The 21,057-nt window shown below is 46.6% G+C and overlaps 2 protein-coding genes across 24 annotated transcripts in view; both read left to right on the top strand.

Moving 5' to 3' along the window:
* RPRD2 (regulation of nuclear pre-mRNA domain containing 2) overlaps positions 1-4,218 on the top strand; it is a 106,503-nt gene extending 102,285 nt beyond the window's left edge. For 3 of the 4 annotated variants that reach the window (XM_045479037.1, XM_045479043.1, XM_045479040.1), the window contains one exon: positions 21-454. In XM_045479037.1, coding sequence (XP_045334993.1) covers positions 21-60 — 40 coding nt within the window. In that variant the 3' untranslated portion in view covers positions 61-454. Of the gene's footprint in view, positions 1-20; positions 455-4,173 lie in introns of those variants that run through there. The other variant, XM_045479038.1, reaches the window with a different exon arrangement.
* Positions 4,219-5,983: 1,765 nt separating this feature from the next.
* TARS2 (threonyl-tRNA synthetase 2, mitochondrial) lies at positions 5,984-20,975 on the top strand. 20 transcript variants are annotated; one of them, XM_045479057.1, is made up of 19 exons: positions 6,044-6,147; positions 6,456-6,652; positions 6,985-7,108; positions 8,721-8,845; positions 9,977-10,094; positions 10,467-10,531; positions 10,790-10,868; positions 11,999-12,145; positions 12,305-12,403; positions 12,727-12,756; positions 12,844-12,944; positions 13,428-13,590; positions 13,815-13,952; positions 14,120-14,197; positions 16,178-16,278; positions 16,483-16,584; positions 16,760-16,832; positions 17,420-17,534; positions 20,614-20,975. In XM_045479057.1, the coding sequence occupies exons 1-19, from the start codon at positions 6,082-6,084 to the stop codon at positions 20,760-20,762; spliced, it is 2,070 nt and encodes a 689-aa protein (XP_045335013.1). In that variant the 5' UTR covers positions 6,044-6,081; the 3' UTR covers positions 20,763-20,975. The 20 variants fall into 20 exon arrangements, 18 of the variants coding, with proteins under 18 accessions (XP_045335008.1, XP_045335006.1, XP_045335016.1 ...); XM_045479055.1 differs by having other exon boundaries at positions 6,049-6,147; positions 16,157-16,278; XM_045479052.1 differs by having other exon boundaries at positions 5,984-6,147; positions 12,727-12,944.
* The last annotated feature ends 82 nt before the right edge of the window (positions 20,976-21,057 follow it).

The raw sequence follows: 21,057 nt of genomic DNA on the forward strand, positions 1-21,057 counted from the left end.
GTTTGACATTTTTCTTTGAGATTTCGGGCTTTGACCAAGGTCTCCTGGCTTCCGTGGTGAGCACAACTAGGAGAGAAAACTTCTTCAGGAGCTGAAACTGCTGCTTTGTGGAGCAGACCTATGGTTGGAAAATCTAAATTTTCTCCAGCAAAGACCCTACATGACTGTCCAGGGCTGAAGGTGAAACCAGCTACAGGATGCAGAAAGAAGGCCTGGATGTATCTCTGAAGATCTGATTGTATTGGCTTTTGGTATAAGTGCGACGGGGGTCAAGGGGACGGGGTGTGTGCCTGCACATTTGAGGTGCACAGATACCACAGACCACCCGTCTTGTCCCTTCCTTGTGACCACTTGCACTTGCCTGTCTTCCAGCCATTCTTTTTTTTTTTTTTTAATCTCTTTGTCCCCAATATTATGTTTTTGTTTTCCAGTTTAATAAAGTATGGTTTCCTTTGTTGTGTGGTTGACTTTCCCCCTCTCACACTGATCTTAATCCAAGTGTTCCCTTTGACTTCCAGTGCTCGGTGTCACTGAAGGCAATCTGAGCCTCTGTGATCTTCATGGCCGTGTGGGTTTTCTGTTTGATCCTCTGTGTAATTCAGTTTTGGAAAGGGGATGATGGGTGGGGTAAAATCAAGATGTTAAGGGAGTGGTTGGTAATGAAGTGGGATATACTGTATGGATAACTATTTGTGTATGTCTTCAAAAAGTTGTACAGTTGTGAGTGAAGAAGCATTTTTGAAGCAAGCCTAGAGTTGGGGTGGTGGTGGTAGGGATCCTTCTGGTTCATTCTTTTCCCACATCTACCCTTCTTGCTGTGAATGGCAGTCTGTCATACATAAGCCACACTTAACCCTCTCTTGCCCTATCCCTTTTTCATACCCCAGTGAAGCTTAATAAAAGGAATGTTGGCTTTAAGGGGTGAAGAGAGAGTCACCACATCTGGACCCCACCTAGGTCACTGGCGGGGTAAAAGGTTCTAAATAGCAACCTTCATTACGTGAAGTTCCACACGTCACTGGACACTTCAGAAATAGCAGCCTAGGAATACACCCAGTAGGTAGGGCATACAGTTGTATTGGCTGCTTCTGGAATCTGGCTCACCCTTTTCCTTATCCCCTCTTGGCACTTTGACTTGCCCAATTGGTTTCTTTCTCCACCCCCAAGGAATCAACAGTTTTTAGACTTCCACATTTGCCTTTCTGGGCATGTTGAAAATGCACAACTTCAAACCCCTGAATTGTTTTATTTAAGGCACTCTGTAGAAGAGGGATGCGTTACCCACTCATGTATGTAGGCAGTAACACAAACATCATCCAAATGGGTTTTGGGGTATTGGGGCGTTTCTCATACTTGTTTATGAGTAACTATGGACATGTCCAGTCAGCTGCTGTTCACAATTGCTGAGTAATAACTCATTGAGACTGCATAGACAAAGCTACAAGAGGTTCACGCAAGTGAGATAGCTCTTAAGTAAACATCCTCTTCTCCCTTCTCCCTTCTCCCCCCCCCCACCCCCATAGAAGTAAGGAGAAGCGTGTGCTTTGAAGGAAAGGAGCAAGTGCAGTGTAAAACTGCCAAATTGCTTCTAACTGCTGGGGAAGAGCGCATTTGATGCTTAGTTAAGTCTGAGGAAAAGGGCATAACGCTGAGGTCTACTTAGTAATTGCTACTGTAGTTACCTAATAGCACCATCATTTTTTTTTTCTTCTGCCCTTACCCTTTGTTCTCACTGTAGCAAGAGTCGAAAGTTGAAAATACAGACATGGGTGGAGGGGCTAGTGAGCAGTGCCAAAAGAAAAAAAAAAAAAACATACAGGCTGCAGGGTTTTGTTTGACTCAAAAGTGTGCCGGCTAAACCCATCTGCCCTGGATCTGTTGGATTCATAGCAACTTTACTTCTTCATCCCCATTATGTCTCCTTTATTCTTGCCACATAATTTGTGGGAAAGAGAAGATAAGAGAACTTGAAACTTTGTACATTTTCCTTGTGGTATTTCAGTTGGAATGGATAGAGAGGAGATGGCCCCGTCCAGTTCCCTGTTTCTTCCTCCCCATGGCTAGAAATCCTTTCCACTTGTATGAAACAACACATAAGATCCCGTGTCTGCTAAACAGCCAACCATCGCCGAGGGCAGTAGAGATCAGTAAAGGATTAATTTGAGATCTTGATTATTGGGCAGTGGGCTTGGTTGTACATTGCCTTCTAGAGCTGTACCTAAGACCTTCTTTGAGAGTACTTTGCTCTTGACCTTTGTTTTTTACTTCCAACATCAACCTAAGCTGACACATCTCTGTGCTGGCTCCTGTGTTTGGGAGACTGCTACGTTTTTTCCCTTGGCCTTACCTCACACCTCAGGGTCACTTAAAGGGGAAGGTGGCTTGGAGATGGCTCTTTCTTTGTTTCTCTTTTACAGACTCAAGAGTTGTCTTGGGGAAGGGAAATCAGAGATTCTAGGTGAGCTGAAGGCCTTTTTTTCCCGAAAACAACTCATCCCCAGGCCCTGGTAGGAAGTTTCCCTCTTTTTATTTATCAGCAAATGTGGCAGGACTTTATCTCCTTTTTTCTGGCATCTTAAAATAAAACCTTGGCCCCACCCTGCATCTTCATCACTAAGGATTTGGGGTGTTTTTTATGTGTTTGTTTTAAGTAAATATAATCTCCCCACACCACCTACTTTTAGCCACTTGGCTGGTTCTCTGGGCCTCAAAAACATTTGGTGACAATGACAAACCTTTATATATTTTACCCTCTTAAATTTTGCTTTTTTACCTCCGGTATCTTTTCTACTTCTTGGGTACAGAGAAATTTTGTGAAGAGCTGGGATAAATTTGGAGGTATGTGTTGATCCTGGTGACAAGTGGAAATGTACTTTACCTTCAATGGAGAGCATTCTTACATATATGTAGTTTAGGAATATAAATACAACACCTCTTCAACAAAAGCTTTAGCTAACTGGTGATGTTCTAAAAGTGGAGTAAAGCTGAGAATTTCCCAAAATGTGATTAATGGTCTAGGATACCCATTACTGAGGATTGCCTTTTCCCTGGACTTCTGTGAAATCTGCTGGCATTATTTTCTAAACAGTTATTTCTTCTTTGGTCAGAGAAAATCTGGTAAGACGGGTCTTTTCTTGGCTTTTTATTAGACCCTTTTCTCCACTCTATATTAAAGGCCTCTTTGGCTCTCCAAGTGATGTACCCTGGAGAGAAAACGGGAACTCTGCTATCAAACATAATGCATTAGGACTGTTCTGGTCACTGAAACATAATGCATTAGGACTGTTCTGGTCACTGAAAGGCAGCACGGCATGGCATAACACAGGCTTTGGATTCGGATTGACTGAGGCTTGACTTCTCTGAGGGTTTTCTGTGTTTTAAAGAGAGCATGAAAAGAGCTATTACTTGTCAGGGTTCTTGGAATTAAATGATAGTGAAGGCATCACACTTGGCACATAGTGGGTGTTTGGTGATATTCTGGGTGGAAGGTAAGAGAAGTTTTAGAGATAGATGTTTCCCAGGCAGACTAGTGGGTTAAAATTCCCTGAGGCTGAGACATGGTGGTCACAGACCAGAAATTGTAAAAGAACAGATGATTAATGCATTGGTCTTAACTAGCTTGTTATTCCTTGCTAGCTGGCTGGCTTGTTTGCTACAAGGAGAAGAATGTAATAACTCCTGACATTCCTTCCTTCCTCCTCTGCAACACAAGTTACATAGGTGATGATGTAGTCGTTGATTGATGGGTATCCCATGAGCCCTCAGTTCACGGCATTGCATACAGTAAGTCAGTGCATGTTTGAGGGATGAGTGCTGGAAGCTGCCGTAACAGTGTAGCCTACTTATTCTACCATCCCTCTAGTATCTGACAAAAGAGGACGAGGTACAATGATCAAAGAATGTATGTGTCAGTAAATTTATCCTTTGGAGTTTTAAGTCAATACAGTGATTGATACATTCTTAATTCAATACTGAGCACCTACCATTTTGTTGCCTGCAATGTAACATTCCCATCCCTTTTGGTGCAAAGCCATGGGGAAAGTTCTGCTTGTCACACTTTTTGAATGCCATTTTAAAATCCTCTCTGCCTTTTCCCAGCCCTCCACACCACCCCTCCCACACACAAGTAATTTTCCTGTTCCACAGTCTTGTCTGTTTCTTTTTTTATTTCAGGGTGTCTTAACATACCAGGAGAGGGAGCCAAGATCCAGAGTGATGCCTGTGACTCAAATCAACTGCTGCCTTCCCCAGAAAGAACCTCTGGCCTCTGGAAACCTAGATTTAACAGCTTTCTCTGACAGCTCTTCCTCCACAACTCTTGATTCCATCACCATTGGAAAATTGAGAACCATCTAACCATCCCCACCCCCAGGTGAGGGGACGAAGGGGAGTTACTGAGAACCTTACAGCTGCTCCTAAGTCCATTTCCCCTCATACTTTACCACAAATGTGACCGTGTTTCAATTTTTACTGTATAAAATAAACCGAATATACCCAGTCCTCTGTCCTAGATATCACAGGGAGTAAGAAGAGATTAAAGGAAGTGGAGAGCTAGGATGGGAGTGAGAGGCAAGGTCTTGTGTAGGAAACAGAAAGCTAAGATTATAGGGTCAGGTGCCTCTTTCTGAAGTGATGGAGTATACTGGAAGTAAATTCTATTGTCAGAGATAGCATGGTGTGGTAGAAGAGTGTAAAACTTGCATTCAAGGGGCGCCTGGGTGGCTCAGTCGGTTAAGCGGCCGACTTCGGCTCAGGTCATGATCTCACGGTCTGTGAGTTTGAGCCCCGCGTCGGGCTCTGTGATGACAGCTCAGAGCCTGGAGCCTGTTTCGGATTCTGTGTCTCCCTTTCTCTGACCCTCCCCCGTTCATGCTCTGTCTCTCTCTGTCTCAAAAATAAATAAACGTTAAAAAAAAAAAAAAAAACTTGGATTCAAAATCTAGTATCAGCACTTACTGTTTGACCTTAAGTCATTTATTTTCTCTGACCTTAAATTCTTTCATCTGTAAAATTAAGAGGTCGCTAAGGTCCCTCTTAAGCAATATGACTATTTAGAAATTGCAAGAAGTGCCCTCTGTAGATTCTTTGGTCCAGCCCCAAAGCTATTAAATTTATTTATTCTAACGGCTTGTCGCTATTATAGCCCATTACTGAGTACCACTCATGATTTACATGAAACTAACCTCGACAATTGGGAGTGTTACTATTATTATACCCAGTTTGTTTTTTTAAGATTAAAAAAAATTTTTTTTAATGTTTATTTTGAGAGAGAGGGAGAGGGAGAGCACAAGCCACAGAGGGGCAAAGAGAGAGGGAGACAGGGAATCCCAACCAGGCTCCATGCCATCAGCACAGAGCCTTCTGCTACGATCAGCCCCAAGGAACCAAGAGATCATGACCTGAGCAGAAATCAAGAGTTGGACGCTTAACCTACTGAGCGACCCAGGCGTCCGTAGATTTTTAAAGTAATCTCTATGCCCAAAGTGGGGGCTCCAACTCACAACCCCAAGATCAAAAGTCTCACGCTCCACTGACTGAGCCAGCCAGGAGCCTCTATTGCTATTTTATATATGAGAAAATCGAAGTTTAGAAGAAACGGAGTAATCCACCTAAAATTATATTGTGAATGGCAGGTCCAGGATTTAACACTTGGTTCCAACGTCTATCCCCCTGCTTTCTACCTGCCAGTAAAGACGATATAAAAGAAAACCTATGGTTAAAAGGAAATGACTAGCTACCCTTTCCCCTCCGTTTTTCTCCCACTCTCATTTCTCATGAGTTTTCACTCCCCTTTCCTCCACGCTGCAGAATATGCTCTTGCTACCCCTAGCTGAAACTGCAAGTTTCGGGATTGGGAGTGTGTGTAACAGTTTAGGTCTTCCGGCCAGCCGGAACCACCCACACCACCGCTCAAGCAGTGTGGGGCGGACCACTTCGGAGCTCCTGGAGGTGGTCCTGGATTAGAGTGGCAGCTGCCGCAGCCAATGGGCTTGGGCGTCATTGGGCCGGAAACCTATGAGAAATCCGGTGAAGGAGTCGAGGATAATTTGTTTAAGGATGTAGGTACGGATTTGAAGGAACATGGGCCTGTGTCAGAGGTGGCGGCGGCTCCGGCTGCCGGGCTTGCAAACCTGCCGGCTACACACGGTGCGTGAGGTACCCACCCAAAAGTTAAGAACCGCATCGGACCCAGACCAGGCCCAAAGTGCAGGCTCCCAACCCCTGCCTTGAGCCCCTGAATCCGGCCCCGCTAAGGCGTTAGTTACAGCCATCTTTTCCCTAGAGTCGACCACCAGGAGAGGCTAGGGCTCCTAGTCTAGAGCCCTGTATCACCCAGCCCTCTTAAAGGCCTGGGTTTAGGATTAAGGCCACTTCGGTACCCTCACCTCCTACCAGCCTCAATCCTAGGAAGGAATGATGAGACCTGAGTTACCTCCTAACATCTTTCTCTCCAGGCAGCTGTGCCAGCCCCTCCACAGTGGTTGGCAGAACGGCTCGGCCTTTTTGAGGAGCTATGGGCTGCTCAAGTAAAGAAGTTAGCAAGCGTGGCACAGAAGGAGCACCGGACTATTAAGATATCACTTCCTGGAGGCCAGAGGGTGGATGCTGTGGCATGGAGCACAACCCCTTACCAGCTAGCCCAGCAGATCAGGTACCAGCCCATTTTGTACCTACCAGGATCATCCTTCTCCCTCTGTATTTCGCTGGACTCGAGCAGAGAATGAAAATTATGCCTGGTAGCTATTCCGTCTCTATCAAGATCGCCTTTTCATGAGAATTCATTTTCATCTGGGTTAGTTTCAGAGTCTCTACCCTTTGTTTATTATCCATTGGGAAAAGAAATGATAGGTTTTATTGCTCTGGTGACACCTTTCCCCATTTGCAAGCTTAGAACTATTGAAAGATTAGTCCCTGTCTTCCCCTGTGGACTGTGACCATGTCTTTTTCTTTGTCCTCACTTCCCCCCCACTCCCAATTCCCAAGTTCAACATTGGCAGATACTGCAGTGGCTGCTCAAGTGAATGGAGAACTTTATGATCTGGAACGGCCTTTGGAGACAGATTCTGACCTCAGATTTCTGACATTCAGTTCTGCAGAGGGCAAAGCAGTAAGTTTCTTCCTTTTCAGGAATACAGTGACAACTAAACTAAGGGATTTTTAAGTGGGCATATTTCTAGTATTTCTTTTGCCTCAGTTTCTCCCTTTGCAGTTGGGAGGGAGACCTACCACAGACTGCTTGTCTTGACTAACCCTGGATAAGCTAGAAACTTAGGATGAAAATTTTCAACATAGGTCCATTAAGTAAACATCATTTGCACTAGTAAAAAGGAAAGCTGAAAATAGAAGGGTAATATGCCAGTTCTGTCACTTCAACCCTAGAGACATACATCATAAGTCATCTGTAACATATATTTTTTTATAAATTTTTTTAATGTTTGTTTACTTGTGAGAGAGACAGAGACAGAGGTGTGAGCGGGGGAGGGGCGACAGAGGTTCGAGAGAGAGGGAGGTTCGAAAGAGAGGAAGACACAGAATCTGAAGCAGGCTCCAGGCTCCGAGCTGTCAGCACATAGCCCGATTAGGGGCTCAAACCCACAGACTGTGAGATCATGATCTGAGTCAAAGTCGGACGCTTAACTGACTGAGCCACCCAGGCACCTCTAATTCTAACTTGGCTTCCACAACTGAGCACACAACTCCTCCTCCCTACTTTGTCTTCTTCATGTCAGCTTGGGTAATATAGACCTCATCTACTAGGATCCAGAAAAATGGAGTTTTATCATCTTCATCTAAATGGTGACCAGAGGGGCGCCTTGGTGGCTCAGTGGGTTGAGCGTCTAAGTCTTGGTTTCAGTTCAGGTCATGATCTCCTGGTTTGTGAGATTAACCCCTGTGTCCGGCCCTGCACGGACACCATGGAGCCTGCTTGGGATTCTCTGCCTCTCTCTCTGCTCTTTCCTACTAGCACACACACACGCACTCTCTCTCAAAATAAATAAACAACAAATAAATAAATGGTGACCAAATCCTAGAGGAGGGGTTGCATCACACGAGATTCCTGGAATAGAGAAAAATAGAACTAAAAGATCAAATAGAGCCCTTAGGAACTATGGTCTTGAGAAGGTAGTTTACTCTGAAGCCCTAAAAGGGGATGTTATAGGAGCAGAAAAAGAAGCCTAGGCCCTACTTCTATGCTGTAGGACCAGGAAGCACTGAGGAGTGGGAGTGGGGGTTACCCCTGTCTGCGCATGTTTCTACTAGCCTTTTGTTTTCAGTTTTTCCTCCTTTTTACTGTTTAGTTAGTATTCACCTCCAAGGTCAGATTCCCCATCTTGTGATAGTTATTTCTAGAAGAGCCATACTGGCTTCACGCCAGCTTCTCTGAGAAGAGTATCAGAGAGTGAGGGGTTAAAGAAGGAGGTTATGAAAAAAAAATAAAAAAACAAAGGCGATGGGGTACCTGGGTGGCTCAGTCGGTTAAACATCCGACTTCGGCTCAGGTCACGATCTCACGGTCCGTGAGTTCGAGCCCCACGTCAGGCTCTGGGCTGATGGCTCAGAGCCTGGAGCCTGCTTCCGATTCTGTGTCTCCCTCTCTCTCTGCCCGTCCCCCGTTCATGCTCTGTCTCTCTCTCTGTCTCAAAAATAAATAAACGTTAAAAAAAAAAAACAAAAAAAAACAAAGGTGGTGGTTATGAACTCCTTTCTTGTGAACCCAGGTGTTCTGGCACTCCAGCACCCATGTCCTGGGAGCAGCAGCTGAACAGCTCCTTGGTGCTGTCCTCTGCCGAGGTCCAAGTACAGAATGTGGCTTCTACCATGATTTCTTCCTGGGAAAGGAACGGTGAGTAGTGCAAGCAAAGAGGAGAATGATTCTGTAGTGGTTTCTTAGATATTTCACCATATTTTATTTCATTTGTCAGGTTTTTGGAATTTAATTGACAAAGTAATATATTAAAAGTGTACAACGTGAGGGGCGCCTGGCTCAGTCAGAAGAGCGTGTGACTCTTCATCTCAGGGTCGTGAATTCAAGCCCCATTGTTGGTTGTAGAGAATTACTAAACTTTTTTTTTAATGTTTGTTTATTTTTGAGAGAGACAGAGACAGAGCATGAGTGGAGGAGGGGAAGAGAGAGAGGGAGACAGAATCTGAAACAGGTTCCAGGTTCCAAGCTTTCAGCACAGAGCCCGATGCAGGGCTCAAACCCACAGACCTCAAGATTGTGACCTGAGCTGAAGTTGGATGCATAACTGACTGAGCCACCCAGGCACTCCTTAAATAAATTTTTAAAAATAAAAAAATAAAGTGAACAAGCTGATAATTTGATATTTATATTCATTGTGAAAGGATTCCCACGATTGAGTTAAATAGTACATTCATCACCTCACTTCATGTGTGTGATTGCTTAAGGTTTACTCTTAGCAAATTTCACTCATACTGTATAGAATTATCAACTATAGTCACTATGTTCTACATTATCTTCTCAAACCTAATTCATTTTATACTGAGTTTGTACCGTTTGACCCGAGTGGTTTCTGCATCCTCTTCTGGGGCGTCAGGGATGTTCAATTTGGAAGAGAAAGTTTAGAGAAGGGCCTCTCCAGGCCTTTGCTGTGACATTGGTGCCAATTTCTCCCCTAGTCCATGCTTTTCCTGTCTAATTCTCATTGAAACTTCTCTATGAAGTCTTTATGAATTCTTTGGCTTTTATTTTTTACTTCATCCTTCATTACTATTGCCTTAATTATGTCTGTCCATATTGTCTGCATCCGACCTTTAATTTAACATACAGAGCTTTTGCTCCCACTGTAAAATTTATACCTGATTTCCTATTTATGTTTTCTGTCAGTTTGTCTGCCTTTACCAATAATTCTAGATGTCTGTGGAGAGCAGGGTTTCACCCCCTAGCCAACAGGTGTGGCACCCAGGTGATGCTTCTTAAAGGATGAACGCCAACCAGTTCTCACCTTTCCAGGACAGTCCGGGGCTCAGAGCTGCCTGCTTTGGAGCGGATTTGCCAGGAACTTGCAGCTGCTGCTCAACCCTTCCGGAGGCTAGAGGCTTCCCAGGATCAACTTCGCCAGCTCTTCAAGGTGGGGTGGGGGTGCACACATTTAGGAGGACGATCCAAAAGCATGGGGGAAGGGGTGATTGTCTCCCAGGACATCTTTTTTTTCTTTTTAACTTTTATTTTTTTAATGTTTATTTATTTTTGAGAGAGCGAGAGACAGAGCACAAGCAGAGAGAGGGGAGGGGCAGACAGAGAGAGGGAGACACAGAATCTGAAGCAGGCTCCTGGCTCTGAGCTGTCAGCAGAGAGCCTGACGTGGGGCTCAAACTCTCGAACTGCAAGATCATGACCTGAGCTGAAGTTGGACACTCGACTGACTGAGCCACCCAGACACCCCTCTCCCAGAACATCTTTATGGGAATAGAGACTTATCCTCACTCTTCTCCCCTTCCAGGATAACCCCTTTAAGCTTCGCCTGATTGAGGAGAAAGTGACAGGTCCAACAGCAATAGTATATGGGTGAGCGTTGTCAAAATGGAGGGAAACGGGGAGGTAGGTATGCACAAAAGAAGGCCAGAAATGGGATGAGGGAAAGAAGGTAGAAGGTAGTCTGTTGTTCCAGAAAAATAATGGGAACAAGAAGTTATTTTTATCTCCCATTGCTCTTGCTGTCTCTGTAGAACAGTTCTTACATTTTTTTTCTGTCTGCTAGAGGCCAGGAGAACACCGGAAGCTCAAGAATTTGGAGACCACTAAGTGTTCCCTCCTTTCCCCCAGGTGTGGCATGCTGGTAGACCTCTGCCGGGGCCCCCACCTTCGGCATACTGGACAAATTGGAGGACTGAAGCTGCTGACGGTCAGTTGTGAGGGCAAGGTTAGGTTAAGACTCCTGCTTTCACTGGGTTGAGCAGGGGAGTAGGAAGATGCTCTCTCAGCCTCTTCTCTCCTCTTATGGCTAAAGGAGGAATCCAGTAGGAGGAAGATTTCTTAGTTCCTGCCTTCCACAAACTCCCAGTGTGATGGCAACTGCTGGACATCCTGCTGGGGCTCAGAAGCCAATTCACAATCTGTAGTTGGACCTCAGTGCTAGGGAGGTGGAGAGGGAGTGTGAGAACAGTCTGGACAGGGTCACATAGGGGAGGCTGCTGTGGAGAGGGTGTGTAGAACCCCACTGGGCAGGTACAGGGAGAGTATTCTAAGTTCAAGGCATGACTTTTATGAAAATCCTGTGCCTGGGCCAGGTGAGTTATTTGTTTGGTGGAATGGGAGCAGGGAGCGAGGGGAGAGGCAGGAATGTGCAGCCAAAAGCCCTGGACTAAAAACCTCTCATCCGTGCTTAGTCCTGGCTCTGCCATAGGTAAAGTATGTGGCCTTGGGTAAATCTCCTTACCCATTTTCCCCATCTATAAAATAAGACTGTTGTTAATTCCTGTCCTACCAATAAATCCATGTCACAGAGACAAAGTCAATTAACACAGGTGAAAGTGGTATAAAACGCTGGCTGTTTCTTGTTAAATTGTTTGAGGAAAGAGTAGGCAGAAGCATTTGAATTTCATGTGGCCAGGAATAGGGCATAGTGGAGATTGATAAGCAGGTAGATAGAAACAAGAACAACAACAACTGACATTTGACCAGAGCTGAAAGTTACTCCCATGAGTAGTCATTGATTAGAGGTGGGGAAGGAGGGCTCTAAGTACAGAGAGAATGTACTGGTGGGAGAATGGGGAGAAAAAGAGGTGGCAGGATAAGGTTAGGCTTGAACAGGATACAAGTGGGAATTAAGCATCCAGTGTGTCTAAGGCTGTAAACATGGCAGGGGTTCTGAGGGGTATCACGCTGGTGGAGGCAGTGGAAAATGGAGTGAGTGCTGAGACGGGACACTTGTGGTGCGTGTCGTGTGCTCAGAATCAGACGAGCATCAGCGAAGGAGAGCTTGGGTGCCCGCAGTCCCTCATCTTCCCTTTGACTCCCTCTGTTTTCCCATAGAACTCGTCATCCCTGTGGAGGTCTTCAGGTGCCCCAGAGCCACTGCAGCGAGTGTCAGGGATCTCCTTCCCCACAATGGAGGAGTTGAGAGCCTGGGAAGAAGGGAGGGAGGAAGCGGAGTTACGGGACCACCGGCGCATTGGGAAGGTACAGAGATTGGAGAAGGAGAGGGTGCGTGAAGGGACCCAACTGTGAAGCTGGGAGCAGATTCTGAATCCAGCAGATTGAGCAGCTCCATCAGTTATTTCTTCTGGGTTCCAAAGTCCTTGCTTCTCTCTCCAAGTGACATTGCCATTCCTGACTCAGGCACAGGAGCTCTTCTTCTTCCATGAACTGAGCCCCGGGAGCTGTTTCTTCCTGCCTCGAGGGACGAGGGTGTATAATGCACTGGTGGCTTTCATCAGGGTAAGGGGGCCTCCAGTCCAGAGGAGGGACGACCAGAGAGGAAATCGGGACCCAGAAGCCCAAGTGTTAGAAGAGCAGGATTAGAAGCACAAACATAAACATTATAAGGTGCTGGTGGCCTTTAACAAGGTCATAGGAATGTGTGGTCCACAGAGTGGGGAGCGTAGAGAGGGAACACGGTACTTAATAGGTTGTAGCCGAGATCAGCCTGACCTGAGGTCCCCGGAGGATCACACACCTGCCTCTCCCCCACTCTGCCTTCCATATTTGTGCCGTCCTCCCCCAGTCACTCTGCCTTCCATATCCTGTGCCCTCCTCTCCAGGCCGAGTACACCCGCCGTGGTTTTTCTGAGGTGAAAACCCCCATACTGTTTTCTACGAAGCTCTGGGAGGTGTCAGGACACTGGGAGCATTATCAGGAGGATATGTTTGCCCTGCAGCCCCCAGACTCTGACAGGCTCTCCAGCTCCCTGAGTGACCACGCTACTAGCCATCCTGCAGACACACTCGCCCTGAAGCCCATGAACTGCCCTGCACACTGGTGAGCTAGGAGCCAAGAGGCCTGGGTCCTCCCAGGGCTGGGGGTAGGCAACCAGGTTGCTGAATATGAAGTAATAGCGCCTTGGCAGAGCACTAGGACACCTGATTCGAGTCTTAAATCTGCACTCCAGATAACCTTGTGAATTTGGGAAAACCATTGTGTCTCTCTGAGCCTTAGTCTCCTTGTATAACATCAGGGGTTTGGAGTTGCTGTCCAAAGTTCCTCTTTCACCTCAGTGCCTGTCACACAATAGGGGCACAGTAAATGAAGTCTGCTGCTATTGTTCTGAGAAATGCACTTTGAACCAGGAAGGGCTCAAACTGTGCTGAGTGGGATGGACAGGACTTGGGGGGAGGACGTGCCCAGGCTGGGGAGAGGGCATGCTGATGACCCAGAGAAAGTAAGCAAGCACACTGGGCAGAGATGCAGTCTGTGGGGGCTGCTTTTCCCTGTGGCCCTGACCCTTCCTCATCCCCATCTCAGCCTGATGTTCGCTCACCGGCCCAGATCCTGGCGAGAGCTGCCCCTGCGCCTGGCGGACTTCGGGGCCCTGCACCGGGCCGAGGCCTCTGGCAGTCTGGGGGGACTGACCCGGCTGCGGTGCTTCCAGCAGGATGACGCTCACATCTTCTGTGCACCGGATCAGGTGGCCCTTCCCCAGCTCCACCAAAGCATTTCTAAACCGCCTTCCATTCTCCATTTGAACTGCCAACACTCCTGCTCCCTGTCTCCCTCTTTATATACTACAACTCAGTTATATGATAGCCCCAGCTTTCCTCTATGTTTTTGCCCTGTGTTTCCCCCAAAACTCCCATCACTCCAGAACTCTAGGTTGCACACAACTCACTCACCCTTATTTTCTGTCCCCAGCTTGAAACAGAGATACAAGGCTGTCTTGATTTCCTCCGCTCTGTCTACACTGTCCTTGGCTTCTCCTTCCGCCTGGCTCTATCCACCCGGCCATCTAGCTTCCTGGGCGAGCCTTGCCTTTGGGACCAGGCTGAGCAGGTGAGGAGGCAGATAAACCACTCTCTGATGGCAGAAGAGGGGAGATGGGAATTGGGGTCCTCAATAGAGGCATACGCCAAGCAGGTCATTTGTTGGGGGACTGGAGGGGTCTGTTGCTTATAAAGTCTAAAATGATACATTCCTCTCTCGTCTCATTCCCTTTAAAGGTCCTTCAACGGGCCCTGGAAGAATTTGGAGAACCCTGGGAACTCAACCCTGGAGATGGTGCCTTCTATGGGCCTAAAGTAAGTTGGGGATCCTCCTAAGAGTTGTATTTATTCATTTTTTGTTTTGTTTTATTAGGTATTTAATAGACACAAAGGAATATTTTTTAATTTGTATAGGATAGAAAGAAGAGCAATATATTTCCTGGCCCCGTGGAGCTTATGGTCCTGTGAGGCGTGTGGGAGGCAAATAGGCATTTCAGAGCCACTGAACCCGCACTCGCAGGTACCAAGGGAGCATATCATTCAGGAGGGAGGGTCAGGAAAGGCTTCCTGCAGGATTCTCTTTCTTTACCTTTTTTTTTTTTTTTTTTTTTTGAGAGAGAGAGAGAGGGTGTAAGTGAACGAGGGGCAAAGATCGAGAGAGAGAGAGAGAGAGAGAGAGAGGGAGAATCCCGTGAGGGGAAGAGAGAGAAGCAGGGCTTACCCAGGGCTCATGTTTTCCCTGAAGTGGGGCTCGGGCTCCCCCGATGTAGGACTCGAACTCATCAACTGTGAGATGATGACCCGAGCTGAAGTTGGATGCTTAAAGACTGAGCTCCCCAGGTGCCCCTGCAGAATTCTCTTTCTAACCTTAAAGGTCATTGTTGGCCAAGGAAAGAGGGGTTCCAGGTGGGAACAGTGCAGGCAGAAGGTGGAGGCAGGGTAAACAGGGCAAGTTAGAAGAAGTAAAACAAGTCAGGGGGAAAAAAGGACTGGAAAGTGTCTACTGGATTCCATGAAAAGGCTGTTAGATGTTGAAGCACCATTTCTGGTACAGAGGCTGGGGTGGGAGTCAGACGTAAATGAATGAACATAACTCTTTTGAGAATTTTGGCTCTTAAAAAGCAAAGGAGAGTAGCAAGAGGGGCCTGGATAGTCAAAAGAGATTTTGATGAAGAGAGAAATTCGAGAATGTTTAGCTCTGATAAAAGAGAGCGTGTTTGAGTCAGGGAAAAATTGAAGTTGTAGAAGGGGTTTCAGTGGAGGGAAGTTCTTGGGGAGGTTTGAGGGGTGGGATTGAGAGCCCACAAGAGACCACCTCTGCCATTGTTCTGGAGGCAGGAAGAAAGGCTGGAGGCACATGCAAGGAAGTCTATAAGTGTGGTGACAGGAAGTTGAGACACTTTTCATCTCATGATGTCATTATCTGATTTCCCCATAAAATGTGAAACAGGATCATTTGCTGAGATGGGAGTAGGGAAGAGGGGAGTTGTTAGTGGGGGCAGTGAAGATAGGAAGAGAGAGGAGAAAGCTTGAAAGTCCTTGAGGAGAACAGGACACAAAACTGATTAGGGCAGCAGGGGATTGCCGACAGCAGTCAGGGTCCACTTGAGGTTCAGAACAGGGATTTGCATGGCGGCATCAATCCCCGTTTATGTATCTGTTGTGGTATGGGACATGCTGGGCAGCTCTGAGCAGTTCTGTTGCAGGGGCAAGGAGGTGGGGGGCAGGAGTGCCACCAGGTTGAGGATTTGCCATGGGGATGTGACAGAAGAACAGTGATAGAGGGGAACTTGGGAAAGTGGTTCCAGCCGCATGGGGAAAGAAAGAAAGGTGGATGGAGCCTGTGAATGGGAAGGAAATAGAGGAATTAAGCAACCTGGAAATTAAAGAGCCATTTGTAGGAATAATTGTCAGAGCCAGAAAACCAAGAGACAGTAATCAGAGCAGGGTGTGTGATGGACTGTTCCAGAGGTGTAGCCATTCTGGGCGATGACAAGATGAAGGCTGTATCCATAGGGTGGGTGCAGGTGAACATCCCGGAAATGACGAACTCAAGGAATTCAGAGGCCAGGGTGTGGGTGGGTCTTTTGTGTCAAAGTCCCCTAAGGTCATAATATCATTATCAGGTAGAAAGAGCTACTGCTGGGGTGTCCAGTGAGTGAAGTAAGAGTACAACAGAGCTGGGTGAGGAGTCTCTCAGAACAGCCTGGCATGTAGGCAGGTGGAAGGTGGGTGGTGCGGACAGTAGAGGGTACTGCTTCTGGTTGCTTTTAGGCCTCCGTCTCTCTCCTCCAGATTGACGTGCACCTCCGCGATGCCCTGGGCCGGCCCCATCAGTGTGGGACAATCCAACTTGACTTCCAGCTGCCCCTGAGATTTGACCTCCAGTACAAGGGGTACAGAACCGTGCTCATCCCCTTTTCCCTTGGCTGCTAGTGGAGAAGGTGGAGAACAGCGTCTCCTTCTATCTTTGTCCCTAACATGAAACTCAAATCCTCTACACCTTCACCAGAGCTGAATATTGCTTAAAAACCAGAAGGTAATCTTGTGTGCATATCTTGTGACACTTCCTCTATTCCCTCCTCCTTTTTCCCTCCAAGGCAGGCGGGGGCCCCAGAGCGTCCAGTCGTCATTCACCGAGCAGTGCTAGGTTCTGTGGAAAGGATGTTGGGAGTGCTAGCGGAAAGCTGTGGCGGAAAATGGTGAGAACTCTGGCCCCAGATTTCTGTTCTGGTCCTCAGACCAGATGGTACATGCCCCAGATCCTGGTGCCCTTAGACTCACTCTTCTCTTTTCCTCTCGAATCTGCTCTCTGCAGCCGTATTTGTAGTCAAACTAGAGTAAAGAGTTTGCCTTCCTCTCTTCTCTCTCAACCAGGCCACTGTGGCTGTCCCCGTTCCAGGTGGTGGTCATCCCTGTGGGAACTGAGCAAGAGGAATATGCCAGGGAGGTGAGGAGAAACTGGGGGTGCATGCACAGGGGCTAACGCAGGACTACGGCGAGTCCGGGGCTGAGCAGTGCGTAGGAAGAAGTCACACAGCACAGTAGAAGGGGAATAGCACTTGGAGCCACAGGACTGGGCTCGAATGGGTGCTGACATATATGCTGGATATTCCACATCTGAGAAATGACACTAGTTCCTTGCCTCGTGTGTGAAAATTAAACAAATTCACAGATGTTAAATGCTGACAATGGAGCACTTGGTACAAAAGGGACTTAGGTAAATGTCAGCTGCATGTTTCCTTTCTAGAGGAAGGGTGTGGACAGTACAGAGTCAAGTAGCTGGTTGGGTAGAGCTGGGCTAGAGCAGGCAAAGCAGGCAGAGTCTGGGAATTGGTGGCAGGTGCAGTGTCAGTAGGAAGCAGACAAACTATGAGGGACTGGGGAGGGGCCTCAGTGCAGAGATGAATGAGGAGGGGTTGTCCACAAGAACCAGAGAGCCTTGAGGCAGAGGACAGAAGACAGCCTGGGGAAGATTGGTATCAGGCTACTCTAGCCCCTGAGCCTTCAGTTCCTGTCCTCAAACCCCTGCCCCAGGCGCAGCGGAGGCTGCAGGCTGCAGGGCTGGTCTGCGACCTGGATGCCGACTCGGGGCTGACGCTCAGCCGGAGAGTCCGCCGGGCTCAGCTTGCCCACTACAATTTTCAGTTTGGTAAGTGACCAGCAGCACAGGCCCTCCGAGCCCCGTGCTCCCCCACCAGCCTTCTACACTGTTCTTTCCTATTGGATTTGCGTTAACTAGGGCTCAGTCCCTGAGCGAGACTTTCAGGGAGCCAGGATTCAGAACACCTGAGCTGTTTGGGCCCTCAGTTCCTTCACCCCCTGACAACCAGTTCTCATCCTCAGAAGAACTTTCTTTTTCTTTTTTAAAAATTTTTTTAAATGTTTATTTCTGAAGGAGAGAGAGAGAGAGACAGAGCATGAGCAGGGGAGGGGCAGAAAGAGAGGGAGACACAGAATCCAAAACAGGCTTCAGGCTCTGAGCTGTCAACATAGAGCCCAATGTGGGGCTCGAACCCACAAACCATGAGATCATGACCTGAGCCAAAGTCGGACGCTTAACTGGATGAGCCACCCAGGCTTCCCATTTCTTCTTTTCTTTCTACCACTAATTTATTCTTTGAATTTGTGCAAGTCATAGAAGATCACATCATAAGCATGAAAAGCACTTTCTTACCTAGTGCAGAATAATATTCTCAACAAAACAAAAAAAGTACAAAATCACAGACGTGAGAAAACATTCGATGAGATTTGGGTTATTGCAACATATGTTAGAAAGTGAATACCTTCAAGAGTAAGGCTAGGGTTTTTGTGTAGCTAGCCAAAGTGTTTGAATTTTACCTGTTGGGCCCGTATTTTCAGACATCTCTGCTAAAGTTCCCCCTTAAGACTGAACTGAGATCATGTGAACTACATTCACCCTGGGGAAATTGCCCAAGGTTCAGAGTATTTTGATGCAAAGATAGCATTTCTTTTCAGACTCACGTTTTATTCTTAAATTTTTGTATATTTTGTCACTCCTGATTATATACATAGCAACTTTAATATTCTTTATTTTTTTAATTAAATTAAAAATTTGTCTTAATTGAAGTATAGTTGACACACAGTGTGTCACTTCTATACATTACTCAGTGCTCATCACAGTAAATGTAGCTACCATCTGTCACCATACAATGTTATTAGAATATTATTGACTATATTCTCTATGCTGTACTTTTCATCCCTATGACTCACTTATTTTATAATTGCAAGTTTGTACCTCTAGTCCCCTTCACCTGTGCCTTCCATCCCCCCAACCTGTCCACCATAGCAGCCACCACTTTTTTGTTCTCTGTATTTATGAGATTGTTTCTTTTGGGGATGTGCATGTGTGTGTTCATTTCTTTTGTTTTTTAGATTCCATATATATGGGGCACCTGGCTGGCTCATTTGGTAAAGCATGTGACTCTTGATCTCGGGGTCATGAGTTCAAGCCCCATGTTGGGTATAGAGACTACTTTTTTAAAAAAGTGAAATCATGATATTTGTCTTTCTCTGACTGACTTCACTTAGCGTAGTACCTTCTGGGTCCACCCATGTCATCACACATACAAAATCTCACTCTTTTTCAGGCTGATTAATATTCCAGTGTACGTGTGTGTGTGTGTGTGTGTGTGTGTGTGTGTGTACACCCTGTGTATTTATCCATGTATCTGTCAGTGGACACTTGGGTTGCTTCCATGTCTTGGCTACTGTAAATAATGGTGCAGTAAACATAGGGGTGCATAAATCTTTTTGAATTAATGTTTTCTTTTGGGGGGGTAAATACCATGCAGTGGAATTGCTAGACCATTATGTTATTTCTATTTTTAATCTTTATTGAGGACCCTCCATACTGTTTTCTACGCTGGCTGCACCAGCTTACATTCCCACCAACAGTGCGTGAGGGTCCCTTTTTGTCCACATCCTTGCCAACACTTGTTATTTCTTGTCTTTTTGGTGCTAACCATTCTTCCTGGTGTGAAAAAATATCTCATTGTGGTTTTGATTTGCATTTCCCTGATGTTTAGTGTTGTGAAGCATCTTTTTATGTACCTGTTGGCCATATATGTCTTCTTTGGAAAATATCCATTTAGGCCCTCTGCACATTTTCAAATATGATGATTTGGGGTTTTTTGGAGTTGAGTTTTATGAGTTCTTTGTATATTTGCGGGGGGGGGGGGGTATTTTGTTTGTTTAAGTTTATTTTGAGAGGGAGAGAAAGCAGGGGAGGGGCAGGGAGAGAGAATCCCAAGCAGGCTCCACACTGCCAGCATAGAGCCTGATGCGGGGCTCGAACCCACGAACCATGAGATCATGACCTGAGCCAAAATCAAGAGTCAGATGCCCAACCAGCTGAGCCACCCAGGTGGCTTATCATTTGCAGATATATTCTTCAGTTCAGTAGGTTACCTTTTCATTGTGTTGATAGTTTCCTTTGCTTTGCAAAAGCTTTTAGTTTGATGTGGTCCCAGTAGTTTATTTTTGCTTTTGTTTCCCTTGCCTGGGGAGACATACCCAGAATAAAGTTGCTTAGGCTGATGCCAAGATATTATTACCTCTATGTTTTCTTCTAGGAGTTTTATGGTTTCAAGAAAACAGTTTTCTTCTGACCTCCATCCTAGCTCTTGGTGTCTGTTAGGTTAATTAACCAAAGGAGCATCAGAGAGAAAGGGACAGGAAGGATTAATCAGGGGTTAATTAGTTAGCTTTGTTTATTCTAGACCTAGTTGGAATTAGCCCTGAGGGATGATAAGGAGCAGAAACTCCTTTGCCAGATTATTTGATCCTCTCATTTTACACTCCCACTTGCCCATGAGCTCTTAGAGCAAGTTACCCCATTACCCCACGGGCTTGCATGTGTTTCTTATACCCCTGCCACCCTCCCCTCTCTCTAATGCCCACACACACAGAGTTTCTCTCTGGGTCTGCTTCTTGGTCTGTTTGTCTTTTTCTGTGGCTGACCCTACTGTCTCCGACCCCTAGGCTCGGGACTGGAAGTGATAAGGCATGTGGAGAATGTCTGGAGCATTTCCTTATCCGTCAGGATGATCAGGAAACTGGAAAGCAAGAGGCAGCTAAATATACCCTTTTCCTGAACCTTATCCGGCCTCTGCTCTCACCCTTCCTAAAGATTTAGGTCTCTTGAATTTTTGTATATCCCATGTAGAAAAATGTGCCCTGATGGTCTCAAACCTCCCCTCTTCCTGCAGTGGTTGGCCAGAAAGAGCAGAGTAAGAGAACAGTGAACATTCGGACTCGAGACAACTGCCAGCTTGGAGAGCGGGACTTGACTGAGGCCGTGCAGCGGCTGCAGGAGCTCCAGAACACCAGGGTCCCAAACGCTGAGCGAGTGTTCTGAGCTTTCGTATACAGATGCGGCAGAGACTCGCGGGAGCTGCCAGCCTCCCTTCAGGTGGAAGAGCCCGAACTGACCGCCAGAATCCGGAGGCCCCCAGGCCCCTCAGAACAAGTGTGGAGGCATGAGCTTGCTCTCCTGGAAAGAGACTTGATCTGGGGGAAGCTGTAGCTGTTTGGATGTGAGAGGAGTGAAGCAATAAAGAATAAACTTGAAGCTTCTGGGTGTGTGTCTTCATCTCTGATTCCGGAGTAGGCATAAAAGGGAGTTTGACCCTGTCTCCATCTCTTTCATCCTG

The sequence above is a fragment of the Leopardus geoffroyi genome, chromosome C1, assembly GCF_018350155.1.
Source record: "Leopardus geoffroyi isolate Oge1 chromosome C1, O.geoffroyi_Oge1_pat1.0, whole genome shotgun sequence".
Lineage (NCBI taxonomy): Eukaryota > Metazoa > Chordata > Mammalia > Carnivora > Felidae > Leopardus > Leopardus geoffroyi.

Excerpts from the sequence above, each read along its gene's own strand:
- TARS2 (XM_045479050.1), top strand. The coding sequence starts at position 6,082 with ATGGGCCTGTGTCAGAGGTGGCGGCGGCTCCGGCTGCCGGGCTTGCAA. Across the intron at positions 10,532-10,789 it reads CCAACAGCAATAGTATATGG|GTGTGGCATGCTGGTAGACC; the intron begins GTGAGCGTTGTC and ends CCTTTCCCCCAG. Across the intron at positions 16,279-16,482 it reads TTTGACCTCCAGTACAAGGG|GCAGGCGGGGGCCCCAGAGC; the intron begins GTACAGAACCGT and ends TTTCCCTCCAAG.